The following is a 16,369-nucleotide window of genomic DNA, read 5'->3' as shown; positions in this document are numbered from 1 at the left end:
ATGGTGGCTCACAACCATCCGTAACAAGATCTGATGCCCTCTTCTGGAGTGTCTGAAGACAGCTACAGTGTACTTACATATAGTAAATAAATAAATCTTTAAAAAAAAAAAAAAAAAAAAAAAGCTAAACACGCTGAGCCTTTGATTGAACACTCAGGAAGCAGAGGCTAGTGCATCTCTGTGAGTTCAAGGCCAGTCTGGTCTACATGGAGCGTTCTAGGTTAGCCAGGGCTACATAGAGAGTCCCTGTTTCAAACAAACAAACAAACAAACAAAAACAAAACAAAACAAAAAAACAAGCAAGCCAGTGACCGAAGAGCTGGGAAGAGCAGAGACAGGACGATCTCTGGGTCATGGATTCTGGGTTCAGGGTACCTAGGGAATAGATGATGATGTCACATGACCTTTTGTGTACTCTGCACATGCTCTGGTCAGCATATGTACCTCTGCACGCATGCATTCACCTCCCCCTTCAAGTGAAGAACTGGAAAACCTCATACCATCAAATTCATATAAATGAGGTGGGAATAATTGTATCTTTCAGACCAGTACTTTAACTTGATCTAAGTTCAGGCATTGCAGGTACTGCGAATACCTCATAGACATACCAACAGCAACTAAGATTTCAGAGATGACTGTATGTGGGAAGGGGGAGTCTGTGCAATAGAATTCATGGAATGCTGTTTGTAGCTGGCTAATTCCAAGGGCTTTGGTTTCGTTGTTTGGTTTTGGGTCTCTTGTAGTACAGGTTGGCCTCAAACTCATTGTAGCTGAGGATGACCTTGAACACCTGACCCTACTGCCAGGACATCCAGTTCATGTCTAGTTTGTACAGTGCCGGGATGGAGCCCAGAGCTGTGCGGTGTTGGGTAGGCACTCCAGCAACTGAGCTCCATCTACACCCCGTACCCTCTGCAGCGTTTTCTCATGTGACCTCATCCTGATGTTTCATCGTGTCATATCAGAGCATGTGACCATCCAGGGCCCATGAAGTGTGGGCGGTGTGGTTCTATGCCACTCCTGGGAGACTTGGTTAAAGACAAAAGCTGGCAGAAACAGGTCTGCAAACTAGGTTTCTAAAAACGAAAGGAGTAAAAGCCAAGTTTAACCTGAAGATGTCTCTTCTCTCCCCTCTCTGAAGGTACCAGAAGGCAGCTGAAGAAGCAAACATGGAAAGGAAGAAAAACGTAAGTACTCAGAGGCCCCAGGGCACATGGAATTTAAGCAGTCTGTGTGGCCTAGCCACCTGCCCCTCAGTGTGGCTTGGGCTCCGTGACAGCTGAGCTGGACATTTGTGTCATTTGGTCTGATGACAAGCCATTTGCTGGGAGAAGTTGGCTGAGGTGCAGGGAATCCTAGTTTCAATGTTTTTCTCTTGGACGCCCCCCCCCACCCCCCTTCCTGTACTGAGAGAAGGTTGGAGGGCCAAATGTTTTGCTAAGCTTAGTGAAATGCCCACCGAAGGAAAGCAGGTGCTGCTGTCCCTGCCTCCAAATGGAAGAATCTGCGTTTGAAAGGAAACTGGGCAACTGTGTTTATCCCCCTGGTGCTTTGCTTGAAGCTGGCCCAGTCTAGTTAGTGTGTTTCCCAGCTGCCGGGTCCCTCAAGCCCCCTGCCAATCCATTCTCTCCCTGCTGTGACTTCCAGCTGGGCCAGATCCTTTGTCTTTTTCTAGGACTGGGTCTCACTCTGCACCCAGGCAGACTTCGAACTCACAGGGAGAGAAGTCCCTCGGCCTTCGACCTTCACTCTGAAGGATTTAGTGTCATAGGAGCATAGCTTATTAGATGGGTGTCTGGCACTTGCCTGTTGGTTGGTTCTCTCTGGGGAGCAGTATTAACTGGGTCTCCAGCTTCATCTTCCTGTGATTTCGAAATCGAGCTCCCTGGTGCATTAACAGGAAATAAAAGGCTTTGATGGTGGTGATTCATACTAATAATCCTAGCACTCAGAAAGCTGAGACAGGAGGATTGCTGCAAGTTTAAGGCCTACCTGAGCGACATGATGAGTTCTAGACCAGCCTTGCTTGCAGTATAATACCATGTCAAAAAACCAAAAATAAAAAAACAGAATAAAAGAAAAAAAGCACCGTTAGCTGTTCCACCGCTGGCTCTTCTCACCTTCTCTCTCTTGTCTCTATTTTCCCATTTCCTCCATTTTTCCTTTTACCCATTTAATTATCACATTTTTGTAGGGCACCTATGTGCTAAGCACTGTTTTAGACATTAAAAATATGGGCTACGTCTTCTCAGGCATTTTTATTCTAGTGGAGGAAATAAAGTCACACATGCACATGCGTGCACGTGCGCGCGCGCGCGCGCACACACACACACACACACACACACACACACACACGTCAGTTAGCAACTATTGGCTTAAAACAGCAGGAAGGGTAAAGGGTAGTTTAGGTGTGGCCCTCTCTTCGGGGACTTAAGTAACCCAGAGCTGAGGTCATGAGCCAAGGAGAGGAAAGATTCAGACAGAAAGAACCATGCACGTAAATGTCCCAAGGAAAAGTCATGTTGGGACATTTGAGGACTAGAAAGAGAAAGTTCTTCAGAATCCTTGGGAAGGTTGGAGCTTTAGCTGCGAAGATAAAAAAGGGCTTCGGGAAATGTGCGAAGGGCTCATGCAACCCAACTTAAACTGCCGAGGAGCAAAGTCAGAAGCACGCAGAACAACTCAGGACAGCGATGGGGATGCAGAGGCAGCTGGCAAGGCATGGGGATGCAGTCCCAGCATTGGGGAGGAGGCAGGAGGATCAGAAGTTCAGGGTTACTCTTAGCTACACAGTGAGTTCAAGGCAGCCTGAGCTATGGATTGAGGCTGTCTTTTTTTTTTTTTTTTTTCCTCAAAGATTGATTGATTGATTGATTGATTGATTATATATAAGTACACTGTAGCTGTCTTCAGATGCACCAGAAGAGGGCATCAGATCTCATTATGGGTGGTTGTGAGCCACCATGTGGTTGCTGGGATTTGAACTAAGGACCTTTGGAAGAGCTGTCAGTGTTCTTACCTGCTGAGCCATCTCGTCAGCCCTAACCCACACTCTTGCTCCAACCTTCCACTTGCTGGGCTCACTGGCGTGTAACCACTGAGCCTTATCCCTCCTTTAGTGACATTCATTTATCTCATTACTTATTTATATATTTTGAGATATGGTCTCTATATAGGTTCCTGACTGACTTTGACTAAGACCTAGCACTCCTTAGCCTCCCAGATTCTGGGATTACAGGCCTTAGCCACCATGTCCAGCTTCATCTTAACCCGCGAGCACACATGCAAATGGGCAGTAATAAATGAACAGAAAATTATCCCGGCTGTCCATACTTATGATCAACCACATTGACAGGCCGTCCCCTGAGTCCTGAGCCCGGGCTGCAGTGTCTTCTTTTACTCACTAGTTCCTATCAAAGTTTTAGCTTTTCCTAAGGCACTGGAAAGTCACCCAAGAGCCACAATGGTTGCTACACTTCCATGGTCACCTTTCTACATGCAGCACCTGACACCAGGCCCATGCTGCTCAGCAACCATGAGACTTGGTGGATATTGCCTCACATATGCTCCCCTCAGCTACATCCCCAGGCCTTTTATCCCTTTTTAGTTTGAGACAGGGTCATGCTGGGTTACCTAGCTAGTCTTGAAGTCACCCTGTAGTCCAAGTTGGCCTTTAACTGGTGACCGTCTGTGCCACCTCCCTGAGTAGCTGGGATTACAGGCCTATGCTATCAATTAATAATATCATCACTACTTTCCAGGAACCTGCTGTGTCAAACACTATATTATATACGTGAACAAGGGCTCATGTATAAAGGGCACAGTAGCTACAGAATTTATAGTTTATAGAGATAATCTATAATAATTTGTAGAAACTGGACAACTTGTCCAAAGTCACACGGCTGGATGGGGGTAGCTTATGCAGATAACACGTGTTACTTGTAGAGAATACAGAGAAGATGCAGGCTATCTATGTAAACAGTTATCCGATGGTCAAGCCAGGCCTCTCAGCCTAATGTTCTTTCATTTGGGGCTTTATTGATGATTCCTGTTGTGTAACTCTTCCCTTCCCTATCTCGGCTCGCCTCTAGTCCTAAAGACTGGGCCATGGCCTGGGTCTCACTCCCAGGGATGGTTTATGGGTGTGGGGTCTTTAATGACGTCAGCCCACACTGCCTTGGGCTTCCCCACATCTGCCTCAACACTCTTGAAGCTGCACCTTTAAGAGCCCATTTTCTTTTATGTGTTCTGATTGGGGAGGTGGGCTGAGTATGTTTGTGTAGATGTATATTTGTTTGTATATGTGCACCCATGTGCACATGCATGTTGTATATGTGCACGCATGTGTCCATGCATGTGAAGGCCAAAGCAACATTAGATGCTGCCCCTGCTGGAGCCCCACCCACCTGGCGCTCATCAGTTACGCTAGCCTAGCTGGCCAGCGAGCCCAGGGACCTCCCTGTTTGACCTCCCCAACACTGGGCTCACAAGTATGAATCAATATGCTTGGCTTTCTGGGTTTTGTTTTTCTTACTGTTTTTTATCTGTTTCTTAGATACAGTCTTACATGTTAGCTAAAAGCATACCATGACCTCTCTTGTCTCCAGTGCTGGGTTTGCAGTCCTTCACTTCCTTCCTAGCAGGGGCACCTCTTTGCTTAATCAAATTTAGTTTTGAAAGAGTTGCCAATAAGAATAACACATGCTGAAATTAACCAGACCCAAGTCTGCACGCTGCTACAGAAATAGAATGACCATTCTGAGGCTGGGGAGCCTCACACTGGATTTTACACTCTGACTATCAAATATACACTTATTCACCACAAGAAAGAAAACGATGATACAGTTAGAACCAGAGGAACAATTAGCTTTATATCACTAGTAAGCATTGAGGGGGGGGGGGCTTCTGAATGCAGCTAATAGACACAGGTTACATGGGTTATAAAAGAGGAGATAAAGAAGTACTTTTACCTGGTCTACAAAGTGAGTTCCAGGACAGCCAGGGCTACACAGAGAAACCCTGTCTCGAAAAAACAAACAAACAAACAAACAAACAAAAAGAAGTACTTTTAGAGACAGGTGAGGTGGTGCACGCCTTTAATCCCTGAATCCCTGCACTTGGGAGGCAGAGGCGGTTGGGATTCTGAGTTCAAGGCCACCCTGATCTACATAGTGAGTTCCAGGTCAGCTACGGCTACACAAAAAAACTGTCTCAAAAAAAAAAAAAAAGAGGAGGAGGAAGAAGAGGAGGGAACACTTTTCAATAAAAGAGCATGCTTTCTCTCTCTGAAGATGCTCTCAACAGGGATGTCCTCCATCACGCCTCTTGCCTCTCCTTCTTTGGGACTCTAGCACTTTGCTACCCATTCCCCTTTCTGCTCATCATAGGCAGAGCTGAATTTTCACACTGCTAACAGAAGAGTCACTTGTATTTACTTCTCTGTGAAAGTGTTTGTTGTGCTATGAAGGTGATAAAAAGCTTCGTTTTGTTCTCCAGGTTGTCACATGATTAGATATATTTATTACAAAAGGAGATCACAAAGCTATGAGTCGATCCCTAGGGAGGCAGCTCAGCAAAGTGCTGGCCTTGCAGATGTGGGTCTTGGAGTTCAACCCCCAGAACCCTTGTTTAAAAAACAATTAGGTGTAATCTTTCTTGTAATCTCAACTCTGGGGAGGCTGGAGACAGGATAATTCCTGAGGTCATTGTCCAGCCAGCATCCTAGCCTTCTTAGTGAGTTCCAGGGGAGGGAGAGATTGTCTTTAGGGAAAAAAAAGGTAGTACCTGAAGAATGGCACGTGAGGCTATCTTCTGTCTACTACACAGGAACACATATACATGCGCACGCACACACACAAACATGCATGCACATAAGTAAATGACTGTAAACATCTGGATGACCTCTAGACCGCTTTTCTATGCTCATTAACTATATTAACTCAAAATGGGATCTTTCTGACTTATAATTTCCTTTTTTTTTTTTTAATTAAAAAGCATTTTTCAGTGATCTGTGTGTCTGAAAAGGGTAGGGTCCAGTCACCGAAGCGGATGTGTCTCGACCTCTCAGGGCTCGTGTGCAGGCCAGGTAGGTAGGGCAAGTGAAGGCAGGGACCTGAATGATTCATCAGGTCTGTGGCAGTGCTGCTGGTAGCACTAGCTTTGGGGGATGCTTTTTATTTTTATTTTTTGACATAGGGTGAGTCTTAAATTCCTGGGCTCAAGTAATTCCCCTGCCACGGCTTCCCAAACGAGTAACTGGGATTTGTACAGTCATACCTGGCAGGAGCCTTTTGTGTTTCTTCCGTCAGGTGCCACCTCTAGCCATGGTTTAAATCTGAGGATGCATCAGGTCTCCTGTAACTCTGTCCATGTCTCGCTGCTGTGTGGTGAAGTGGCTCTTAGTGTGTTCAGAGAAGAAGGAGCCAGAGACCTAATTCCCGATATAGCTGCTAATCCCCTAATTCTCTGACCTCTCCAGTCCTGGGCTGTTTGTCTTTTCTTTCCCACTTGGAACCCGGAGGAGTCACAGGCAGCAGGGATGGAGAGTAAGAAGGTACTAGCGGTTTGTGGCGTTTGGTTCCATTAGGACTTTGAAAGCACAGGATGCCTAGTTTTACTTCAACAAGCATGTTCCCACTATTATTCTACAGCGTCACTGACGATTCGCTGGTTGATCTCCAATCCGTTATATCACTTTTGACCCAAGTGAAAGTGAACTGTTCTCTTAGGTGTGCGGGTAAATGTATGTCTTCTGTGTATCAAAGTGGGTGGTGGCTCTCTTTTCTTATGAGGCCTGTGTATTTCTCAAGCAAAGAATCTGTAAAATAGTGCATTTTCCAAGATAGCTACAAAGTAGATAAAGATAAATAATAGAGAGGAGGATGGAGGAAAAATTAGATCATTATATAGAAATAAAATCTGAGGTCGGGGAGTACAGGTTAGAGGTAGAGCATTTGCCAGCCATGAAACAAGGTCCCCATTTGACCCACGAGCCTTATAAATTCTATCAGCTATATACTAATACCACCCATGCAAAAAACAGTAAATCTCTAGACTTTATGGATAGGCCCAGTCTCTGTAATTATAATTGGAATTGCATAATTACTGTATCTTTGTCTTGGTTATTTTTTTTTTTTGGTTAGGAAAGAATTCCTAGCATTACATACTCTTGTTCTTTTGTGTGGCATACCTGGGTGAACTTCTATTCAAATATAGTTACAATGTTGAAGGTGCCTAGCCTTTTCTTGGTGAATCTTGGGAGGAAAAAAGTCTCTCCTTTCCAGTGTAACTACACGAGATCTAGGCTGCTCACTTTGTCCTTATAAGGCTCTCCTGTTTTATCACTTCCTGCTTCAGCTCCTGACTTTTTCCCTCTTCCTCTCTCTGGGCCCTGGGTGGATGCTCGCTCCTTGTGGCAGGGCAGTAACTGTTCGCAGCTGTGTGAACCGGCGGTGGACCAGGCACAGCTTGGAGTTTTAACTTTCAGTTTACAAAGACGCATGTTTGGCTGTTACAGCAGGCAAGTTGTAACTGGTACTTCTTGTTCCTCTAGAACCCTGAAAGTCTCCCCCAGCACTTTAGGAGAGGGACCCTGTCTGTGTTAAAGAAGAAGTGGGAGAACCCGGTGGCTGGGGCAGAATTGCACACAGACTCACTGCCAAACAGCAGCAGTGAGGGTGGGCACACAGCGGACTACCCTCCTGCTGAAGTGACGGACAAGCCTGCTCCTGGAGTCAGAGCTGACCGGGAAGAGCAAACCCAGCCCAAACCTAGATTTGGATCTCGCCCGGAAGCTGTTATTCAGTGCCGGTATCCTCGCTCAGAGAACAGCCACGATTTTAAAGCCCAGGCCACTGAGAGCCAAAAAATGGAAAACTGTCTGGGAGATTCCAGGCATGAAGCAGAGAAGACAGAAACGAGCGAAAACACAGAAACTTCAGGCAAAATAGAGAAATACAACGTTCCACTGAATAGACTGAAGATGATGTTTGAGAAAGGTGAACACAACCAAACCAAGGTAAGAGACGGGTGGGTGTAGAACTCACTGCAGGAAAACCTGTACTTAACTGAGGTTGATTTTCTACATCTGGCCAGCTGTAGCAGTCACTGTGTGGTCAGTATGTCTTTTGATTCGAGTTGTGTTCATAAAAGCCTCAAATGAACTATTTATGGATGCTGGGATTTGAGTCCCCATCCCATTTCATGTTAAGTAGCTCATTCTGGGATTCAGGTTGGTACCTAAAAGTGAAGAGTTTAGATACAGACAGGACTGTGTGCTCTCAGACACTTACCCTTTTAATTTGTCTTTCTGAGTCTTTTGTCATCTGTAGCCTTGGGGGTCAGACTGCTGCTTGAATCGCTATCTGCTTGGAACGCAGCTGCAGGCTGAGGGTTAAGACCAGAGTTGAGCATTAAGACTGAGGCTTGGTTGTCTCCGAGCTAGCTGAGCCCCCTCTCTTCTCAATTTGCTCATCTGTGCCTCCCCACAAATGTTTTTTATCAGCTAAACTCCTCTCCCAGGAAAAAGCAGCACTGAGAGCCAGGCTAGTGTGTAGCTTTCCGGAGTTTTGACTTGCAAATGCACAGGGTTGTATTTTCCTGCATCTGCTAATGAAATTGGATCCTTCTTGTGCATTGCACACCAAGTCCCCAGAGGGAATTACTTAACTAGAAAATGAGTTGCATATGCTCGAGCCTTACAGCACACTCCAGGGGCTGCAGGACTGGGTCAGGTTTTCCAGTGTGCTCAGACTTTCCTACGTATCTGGCGTTGTGTACGGAATGGTTTGTTACGAGGGCCCTCGTAATGAAACAAACAGATCTGACGGATAGCAAAGCCCCCATTTACTTAAGATTCCAGCTCCATGGGAATGCTGTCTTTTCTTGAGCTAAATATTTGGCCCAAATCCCTGTATTGGTGCAGTAATAATATGAGGCATTCCTTCTGAGATAAAGAAAATAGATAACTCATCCTGCAATCCTGGGTTATGTCAGAGGGCTGGGCTGTCAGCTCCTTCCAGTAACTCCCTGCGCCTGCCGCCTTCCTGAGCAGGAAAGGTCTTGATTGGTCACATCTTTGAACCTTAGAGAGAATTTTCAGGCTTTTTTTTTTTTCTTCTTCTTCTGAGTTTGCGCTTTAGCTCTGTTTTAACACTGGAACCAATCGGCAGGAGATGTAACCACAAGCAGTTTTATGGCTTTCCTTAAACTCTGGCTTGCTCTTGACTTTTTTAGTTCCCTGGGCCTGCCAACTCCCTCTTTCTCCTTTATGGTCTTAATAAAAAAAAAAAAAAGAAAAAAGAAAAAAGAAAAAAGTTTTTTATTTAAATGGGAAGAAGAATTTAAATGGAAGGGGGAAAAATGTAAGAAATCCTAAATGGAGAGGAAGGGGCTTTGTGGTGAGTCAAAGCGGCATTGTAAGTCCCCTCACAGACTCTGCCGGGTGGGACGGCTGAGGTCATGCAGCACACACAATGTGGGTTCAGTGTAAAGGCCTTGTGCGTGTCAGAACCGGCCCAAGGTAGGAAATGACTGGGACAGCTGAAAACAAAAATGCTGATTATGTGTAAGAGGAGGGAGGGAGGGAGGGAGGGAGGGAGGGGGAGAGAGAGAGAGAGAGAGAGAGAGAGAGAGAGAGAGAGAGAGAGAGAGAGACTCTCTTCTCGTAAATGTCTAGTGAGAGACGGGTCATGACAGGCCCGTTTGTTGGGGGGGGCGGCGGGAACCCATCACATAAAGAGCAACCCTTAGCTAAACACACTGACCCACAGCTCCTGCCCATAATCTTAGCACTCGGGAGGCTGAGGCAAGCCAAGCTACAGTGTGATGCCCTGTGTGGTTTCCCCTGGCCCTGCAGAAGGAAGGAAGGAAGGAAGGAAGGAAGGAAGGAAGGAAGGAAGGAAGGAAGGAAGGAAGGGAGGGAGGGAGGGAGGGGAGGAGGAGGGCGGGAAGAGGAAGATCCTGCAGGATCAGCATTTACATCGGGCAACCTCACGACTAAACTCACTGTTCTGGGGTTCATCTGGGCATTTGGGGGTCTAGGTATTCGTGTGTGTGCCTTTCTTAACTTTCTAGATTAAATAGTCCTTTGTTCCTTGGTTTTATAGCTATTTCAGAGCAAGCATAGTTATCTATGTAGGAAATATTAATCACTTTTTAAAAGTTTTGTTCAGGACTGAAACTGTAGCTCAGTGGTGTTTTTGGCTAACATTTACAAGGGCTCTAAGCACAATCTCTAGAAGTACACACTCCCAGTACATACACACACACACACACACACACACACTCACTCACTCCCACTCCCATATACACATTCAAACACACACACTTTGTTTTGTTTTGATGTGTGTGTGAACTTGTGTATTTGATTGTGTATTTGAAAGAGGGTCCCATTGTGTAGCCCTAGCTGGCTCTGGAACTCACTTTGTACAATAAGCTGGCCTCTAACTCACAGAATCCTCCTGCCTCTGCCTCCCTAGTGTTAGCGTTCAAGATATGACCCATGGTACCTGACTGTTTAGTGCAATATCTCAATTAAAGTCTTAGGAAACTTTGTTTTGGGTTGAAGAATAACCAATGTGTTTGCAATGAGATTGTGGTTATTGCTGCACAGATTCATCTTTACCACACAGGCAAGGCTTTGATGAGAAGGTACGTGTTTGGGTATTTGGGAAAGTCTAAGAGTTATGGAGCCCCCTTTAGGAGTAAGACTGCGTAAGTGCAGCTCAGAACCTGTCAGTCAGTGACAGCTACTGACAAATGAAATGATGAGACTTTTACCCTGAAATTCCAGGACTTGAGAAATTTAGGCTAGCCTGGGCTACACAATGAATTTGAGGCCTGCCTAGAGCCCGGCCTATACAGTGAAACCCAGTCTGAAAATAAGCCTGATCGTAGACATGACGATGGTGTTTTCTTTAGTTTCGCATAACAGTGACCTGTGAGAGCATATGTGTGTCGCTACAGTGGAGTGAACCCTTTGAGAGAACAGAGGCACCACAGTAGAACCTGACCTTATCCATAACCACTCTACAGCCCGCATCAGAGAACCAGTTTACATGTGCCTCCCTGAGGACGGGAATGGCCTTACTCCAGATTCATTTATTTTGTACGTAGAGGATTTTGCCTCTGTGCATGTCTGTGTACCATACACATGCCCACAGAGACCAGAAGAGGGCTCCAGACTCCCTGAAACTGGAGTTATGGATGGTTGTGAACCACTGTGTGGGTGCTAGGAGCCAAATCCAGGGTTTGGTTTGCTTTGGTTTGGTTTGGTTTGGTTTGTGGCAGGATCACATGTAGCCCAGGCTGGCCTCAAGCTCCTTATCCTCCTGCCTCTTCCCAAGCTCTAGGAAGATTGGTGTATATTACCACCCCTGCTTTCATATGCCTATTAACCTAACTTTTAATTGGTTTAGCACGACACCTCTAGTTTATATAGTTTGAAAGTTTGACTGCTGTGCCTGACTGCTCACTGTAGCTGAACATGGCTTATAAAAGACACATGCATATAAATTAAAGCTTGTGATTAATGGTTCCGTGTGATCCTTCAGTCCTTTGTGAGATAAGAAAAATCTAGCCAGGCATGGTGGCGCATGCCTTTAATCCCAGCACTCGGGAGGCAGAGGCAGGTGGATTTCTGAGTTCGAGGCTGGCCTGGTCTACAGAGTGGGTTCCAGGACAGCCGAGGCTACACCAGAAAGGAAAAAAAAAAAAAAAAGATCTAGATGTAAAGCTGCCTCTTGGGGAATCCTGGTAATTTTCAATTTTTTGCTCTGATTGGCTGTTGTTGATGTACCAGGTCAGGCATCTCTTCTAATCTGATTTATATGCCAACTCCCTGCTTCCTGCTTCCAGCCAGTGGTACCTACCCGCACACATAAGCTCTCTGTTTTCCCATCCCACTGAATTTTTGTTTGTGTTTGTGTGTATGTGTTTGTTTGTTTGTTTTGGGGGGGTCAAGACAGGGCTTCTCTATGTAGTCCTGAATTTACAGAGACTCTCCTGCCTCTGCCTCCTGAGTGCTGGGATTACACGCGTGCACCACCACTGCCCAGCGTGTATGGGTTTTATAGATGGGCTTTAATCACTGCTCATCTCCCCGTTTTGTAGCCCTAATTTGTTTTATTTTATCTCTGTTTAGTCTTTGTCACATAGGCCCAAGAATGTATCCTCCGAGTTCATGGGCTTCCCCTTTTATAAGGGATGTGTTTCATTATGCTGTGTCATCACTTCCCAATAATTAGATTCTCTTCTAGCTCTGAGCATCTTGGCAGAAGTGTCTTGTCTTGAGTCATTTCTTTGGGCTGTATTCCGTGATGTATACCATATTTAGAAGAAACACTCTTCTGGGCGTTTTTTTCTTACGTATTCTCAGCTACTTCAAAACCAGCACCGCCCAAGCACGTCATCCTGACAGCTTCACTCATTGTTGGGTTTGTGGGATTCTTAACTAGTCTTATATTTTGTGTGTGCACCACATGGGTGCCTGGTGTCCATGGAGGTCAGAAGAAGGCATTGGAATCTCTGGAGCTGGAGTTGTGGGTGAGCGTGAGTCACCGTGTGGCTGCTGGCACCGGAACCTGGGTCCTCTGGAAGAGCAGCAAGGACTCACAGCTGTGCTGTTTCTCCAGGCCCAGATTTTAAACTACTGAATTAGCTTACAAGACACAAACTATTCCTTCCTTCCTTCCTTCCTTCCTTCCTTCCTTCCTTCCTTCCTTCCTTCCTTCCCTTCCTCCTCCTCCTCCTCCTTCTCTTCCTTCTCCTCCTCCTCTTCCTTCTTCTTCGCTTATTGTAAGGCTAATACAATTTTTATCAAACACTTAGAAATACAGAAAGTGTAGACAGACGTTCTGTAGCTGGAGATAAGTGCTTCTCTGTCTTTATTAGGGTTTCTGTGGCTGTGATAAAATACCAGGACCAAAAACAACCTGGGGAGGAAAGAGTTTATTCCACCTACACTCTCAGGTAACAACTGTCCATCACTGAGGGGAGTCAGGGCAGGCACCTGCGGGCAGGCGCTGATGCAGAGGCCATGGAGGGGTGCTGCTCACTGGCTTGCTCAACCTGATTTCTTATAGAACCCAGGGATGGCACCCCCAGCTGTGCCCCACCCCACCCCCATCAGTTATCACCATCCCATGTGTGTTTCTTATGTAAACAAACCATTTTGTCCAGAAGAAAATTTTTATCACTTAATACTTTGAGACGTTAAGAGATGAAGACCTCACCATTTCTATCTGTAGGTGAGCAAAATCCGATATTTTCCCCCTAAACCCTGCTCTTCCTCCCTCCACCCTTGGTTTTAGGAAGTGTGGGAGTCTGAAGGAAGGTCCAGGCGAGGAGGTGTGAGGAGTACAGGGCTCTCCATAATGTGCTGAGTCAGCTTCTCTGTGGGGAGGAGACCGGATCTCCCGAGCCCGGGCTGTTCTCAGACGCTGCCCTCGAACTCCTGATCCTCCTCTCTACCTCCCAGAAGCTGGGGTTATGGGCACGCACCACAACACCTGGCTTGAGAATCAACTTTGCCAGGTGTAACCTTCCATGACTCACTCGTTTAAGGCAGGTGTGTCTCACTGAGTTCAAGGCTAGCCTGGTCTACAATGCAAGTCCCAGGACATCCAGGGCTACATAGTGAGATTCTCTCTTGAAAAACAAAACAAAACAAAAGGAAGTGAAGTATGGTGGTTACATACCTTTAATTCCAACCCATGGGAGGCAGAGGCAGGAGGATTTCTGAGTTTGAGACCATCCTGGTCTACAGAGTGAGTTCTAGGACAACCAGGGCTGCGTAGAGAAACAGTGTCTCATCAACCTGTTTTTTTTGTTTTTTTTTTTTTCTTTTTTGGAGACCAGGTCTTTCAATGATCTCACTGGACCTGGAGTTCAGCTAGTTGGCAGGTTACCTGGCCACCAGGCTGCAGTGACCCACCTATCTGTCCATCCTTGAACTGGGATTACACACATACACTGGTTTTAACAAATGGTGACTCATGCCTATAACCCCCTGGCAATCTCAAGACTTAGGCAGAGGCAGTTCGGGCAAGCTTGAGCTACAGAGAGAGAAAAGAATCTTCCTGAAAATAACAGTAGATGAGATAGGAAGTCTCACCTTGTTAATCATCCAGAACTTAATCTCCTTCCCTCGTTCTTTCTTGCCTTCTCTTTTCTTAATTCTAGGGAAAAAAAAAAATTCTACTTTCCTGGTTAAAAGCCCCAAGTGCTGTCTTATTGGTATGTGTTAGTGCATTTGATTGATGGTTTCACAGAAAATATTTAGGAGGCGTTCACTTGAGGCTTGTCACTGTCATCTGACAGGGAAGGAAGGAGGACTTGGGGGGGGGGGGNGAGCCAAGTCCTAGGAAATTCCACAAAGCCTTAACATATCTCGTCTTTTCTCTCCTTGGCAAAGAGTAACTAACTCCTTGAGTGTCCATGTGTCCAAGTAAGAAAAGACTGGAATGATAAAAATATCTGTTGCAGGTGTGTATGCGTGCGTGTGTGTGTGTGTGTGTGTGTGTGTGTGTGTGTACTCGTGACGGCTAGACACACACTCCTTTTTGTTTTGTTCCATTTGGGCCTTTTTTCCTTCTTACATCCTTGGGAAATACTGTCCCTTCCTGCACTTCACATCACTTGTAAACTGTGACCAAACCCACATGCAAGCTGACACGCGTGCAGTCTGCCGTGTGTCTGGGGTCTTGCGTTGTTAGCACCTCTGCTCTGAAGCTGACATTGAAAGTGAAAACCAGAGCCTCACCTGGGCCCATGGCAGCTGGCAGCTCGCAGCTCAGAGCCACATTCTTCCTCAGAGCCAGTCAGCACAGCCGATGCCCTGTTTCCTGGAAGATCAGGCATCTGCTCATTCTCTCCACCCCGGCTGGCCTTGGCTTCCCAAGGATTCAGATTCTAATCCTACTCCACCAGACCCAACCAAAAAGTATTCCTAAGGCTCCAGGGTGATGGCTGTTCTGTTTTGTTCTGTTGTTGGCTTTTGGTGTTTTGTGGGGCTTGTTTGGTTTGGGTTTTGGTTTTGGTTCGAGACTAGGCCTTGCTGCCTGAGTCTGGCCCTCAGTTGGGTCCTCCATCCTCAGAAGACGGCCTCCAATGTCATTCTCCAAGAGCTGTCTACCTTGTTTCTTTCTTGCTTGTTTAGTTTGTGGTTTTCATAAAATTCACTGGGGGAGGGGCACTTGCCAGACCTCTGTGTGGAAGTCAGGAAAGCTGGCAAGAGCCAGGCCTCCCCTCTACCATTGTTCTTGGGGATTGAACTCATCTTTAGGCCTGAAGGCAAGCACCTTTATCTACTGAGCCATCTCACAGGCTGGTATGGCTGCCTAGTGACCCTCAGGGAACCACCTGTCTCTGCTTCCCTGAGCTGGGATTATAAGTCTATACCCCATGCAGGACCAAAAGAAAAGAATTCTGGGAACACAGTCACGTCTTCATCTTTGTAAGGCAAGTAAGTACTTGATTAGTGGAGCTGTCTCCCCAATACTTCTAATACTGCACAGGGTCTCACTAACCCAGGCAGCCCTCAGGCTTGCTATGAAGCTGAGAATGACCTTTGAACTCCCAGTTCCTACCGATGATGTGCTGAAATTATAGGCCTGAGGTACCGCACCCATACTTTTAGGTCTCCTTGTGTCACCCTGGCTGCCCTGGAACTGGCTGTGTAAACCAGGGTGGCCCCTCCAGCCTTCTCCTCTAGAGGGCAAGGTTACAGCTCTGACTCACCCCACTTTTAACCCAAGCGGTGAAGTTAAAAGCCAGGAAAGATGGAAAGTGGGTTTTTTATTTTTTCACATGAAAGAAAAGATGGTGCTTCTGCACCCACGGGGGTCTGTTCCCTTCTTTCTGCACAAGGCAGGGGCATAAGACTAGGACCAGCGCTGAGCTTTGCAGGTTGCAACCTGTAACACATACTCAGTACTTGAATTTTGTCTTCAGCAGAATGTCTCCGTTAAGAATGTAGTTCCAGGGGCTGGTGAGATGGCTCAGTGGGTAAGAGCACCCGACTGCAGGGGTAGGGGCAGGGGCAGGGGCAGGGGCAGGGGCAGGGGCAGGAGCAGGAGGATGGCTGTGAGATCAAAGCCACCCTGGTCTTCATAGTGAGTTCCAAGCCAGTTGGGACTATGAAGTTAGACTTGTCTCAGAAAGAAAAAGGAGAGAAAGTAAAACCCGGCCACAATACATTCTGTACAGGCATGTAATTATCATGTACTGGCATGTAATTGTCAAGGTATGTAGAATAGAAAATACTTGTTTTTGGGGGCTGGTGAGATGGCTCAGTGGGTAAGAGCACCCGACTGCTCTTCCGAAGGTCCAGAGTTCAAATCCCAGCAACCACATGGTGGCTCATAACCAT

The 16,369-nt window shown here is 46.4% G+C and overlaps 1 protein-coding gene across 3 annotated transcripts in view; it reads left to right on the top strand.

The window, feature by feature from the left end:
* Positions 1-16,369, top strand: part of Lima1 (LIM domain and actin binding 1) — a 97,102-nt gene that overhangs the window by 49,610 nt on the left and 31,123 nt on the right. For all 3 annotated transcript variants that reach the window (XM_021216740.2, XM_029548199.1, XM_029548198.1), the window contains exons 3-4: positions 1,142-1,187; positions 7,553-8,017. In XM_021216740.2, coding sequence (XP_021072399.1) covers positions 1,142-1,187; positions 7,553-8,017 — 511 coding nt within the window. The remainder of the gene's footprint in view (positions 1-1,141; positions 1,188-7,552; positions 8,018-16,369) is intronic.

Source organism: Mus pahari, chromosome 17 (assembly GCF_900095145.1).
Source record: "Mus pahari chromosome 17, PAHARI_EIJ_v1.1, whole genome shotgun sequence".
NCBI classification, from domain to species: domain Eukaryota; kingdom Metazoa; phylum Chordata; class Mammalia; order Rodentia; family Muridae; genus Mus; species Mus pahari.
The sequence above is the reverse complement of the archived record's forward strand: the minus strand, read 5'-3'. Positions and strand labels throughout refer to the sequence as shown.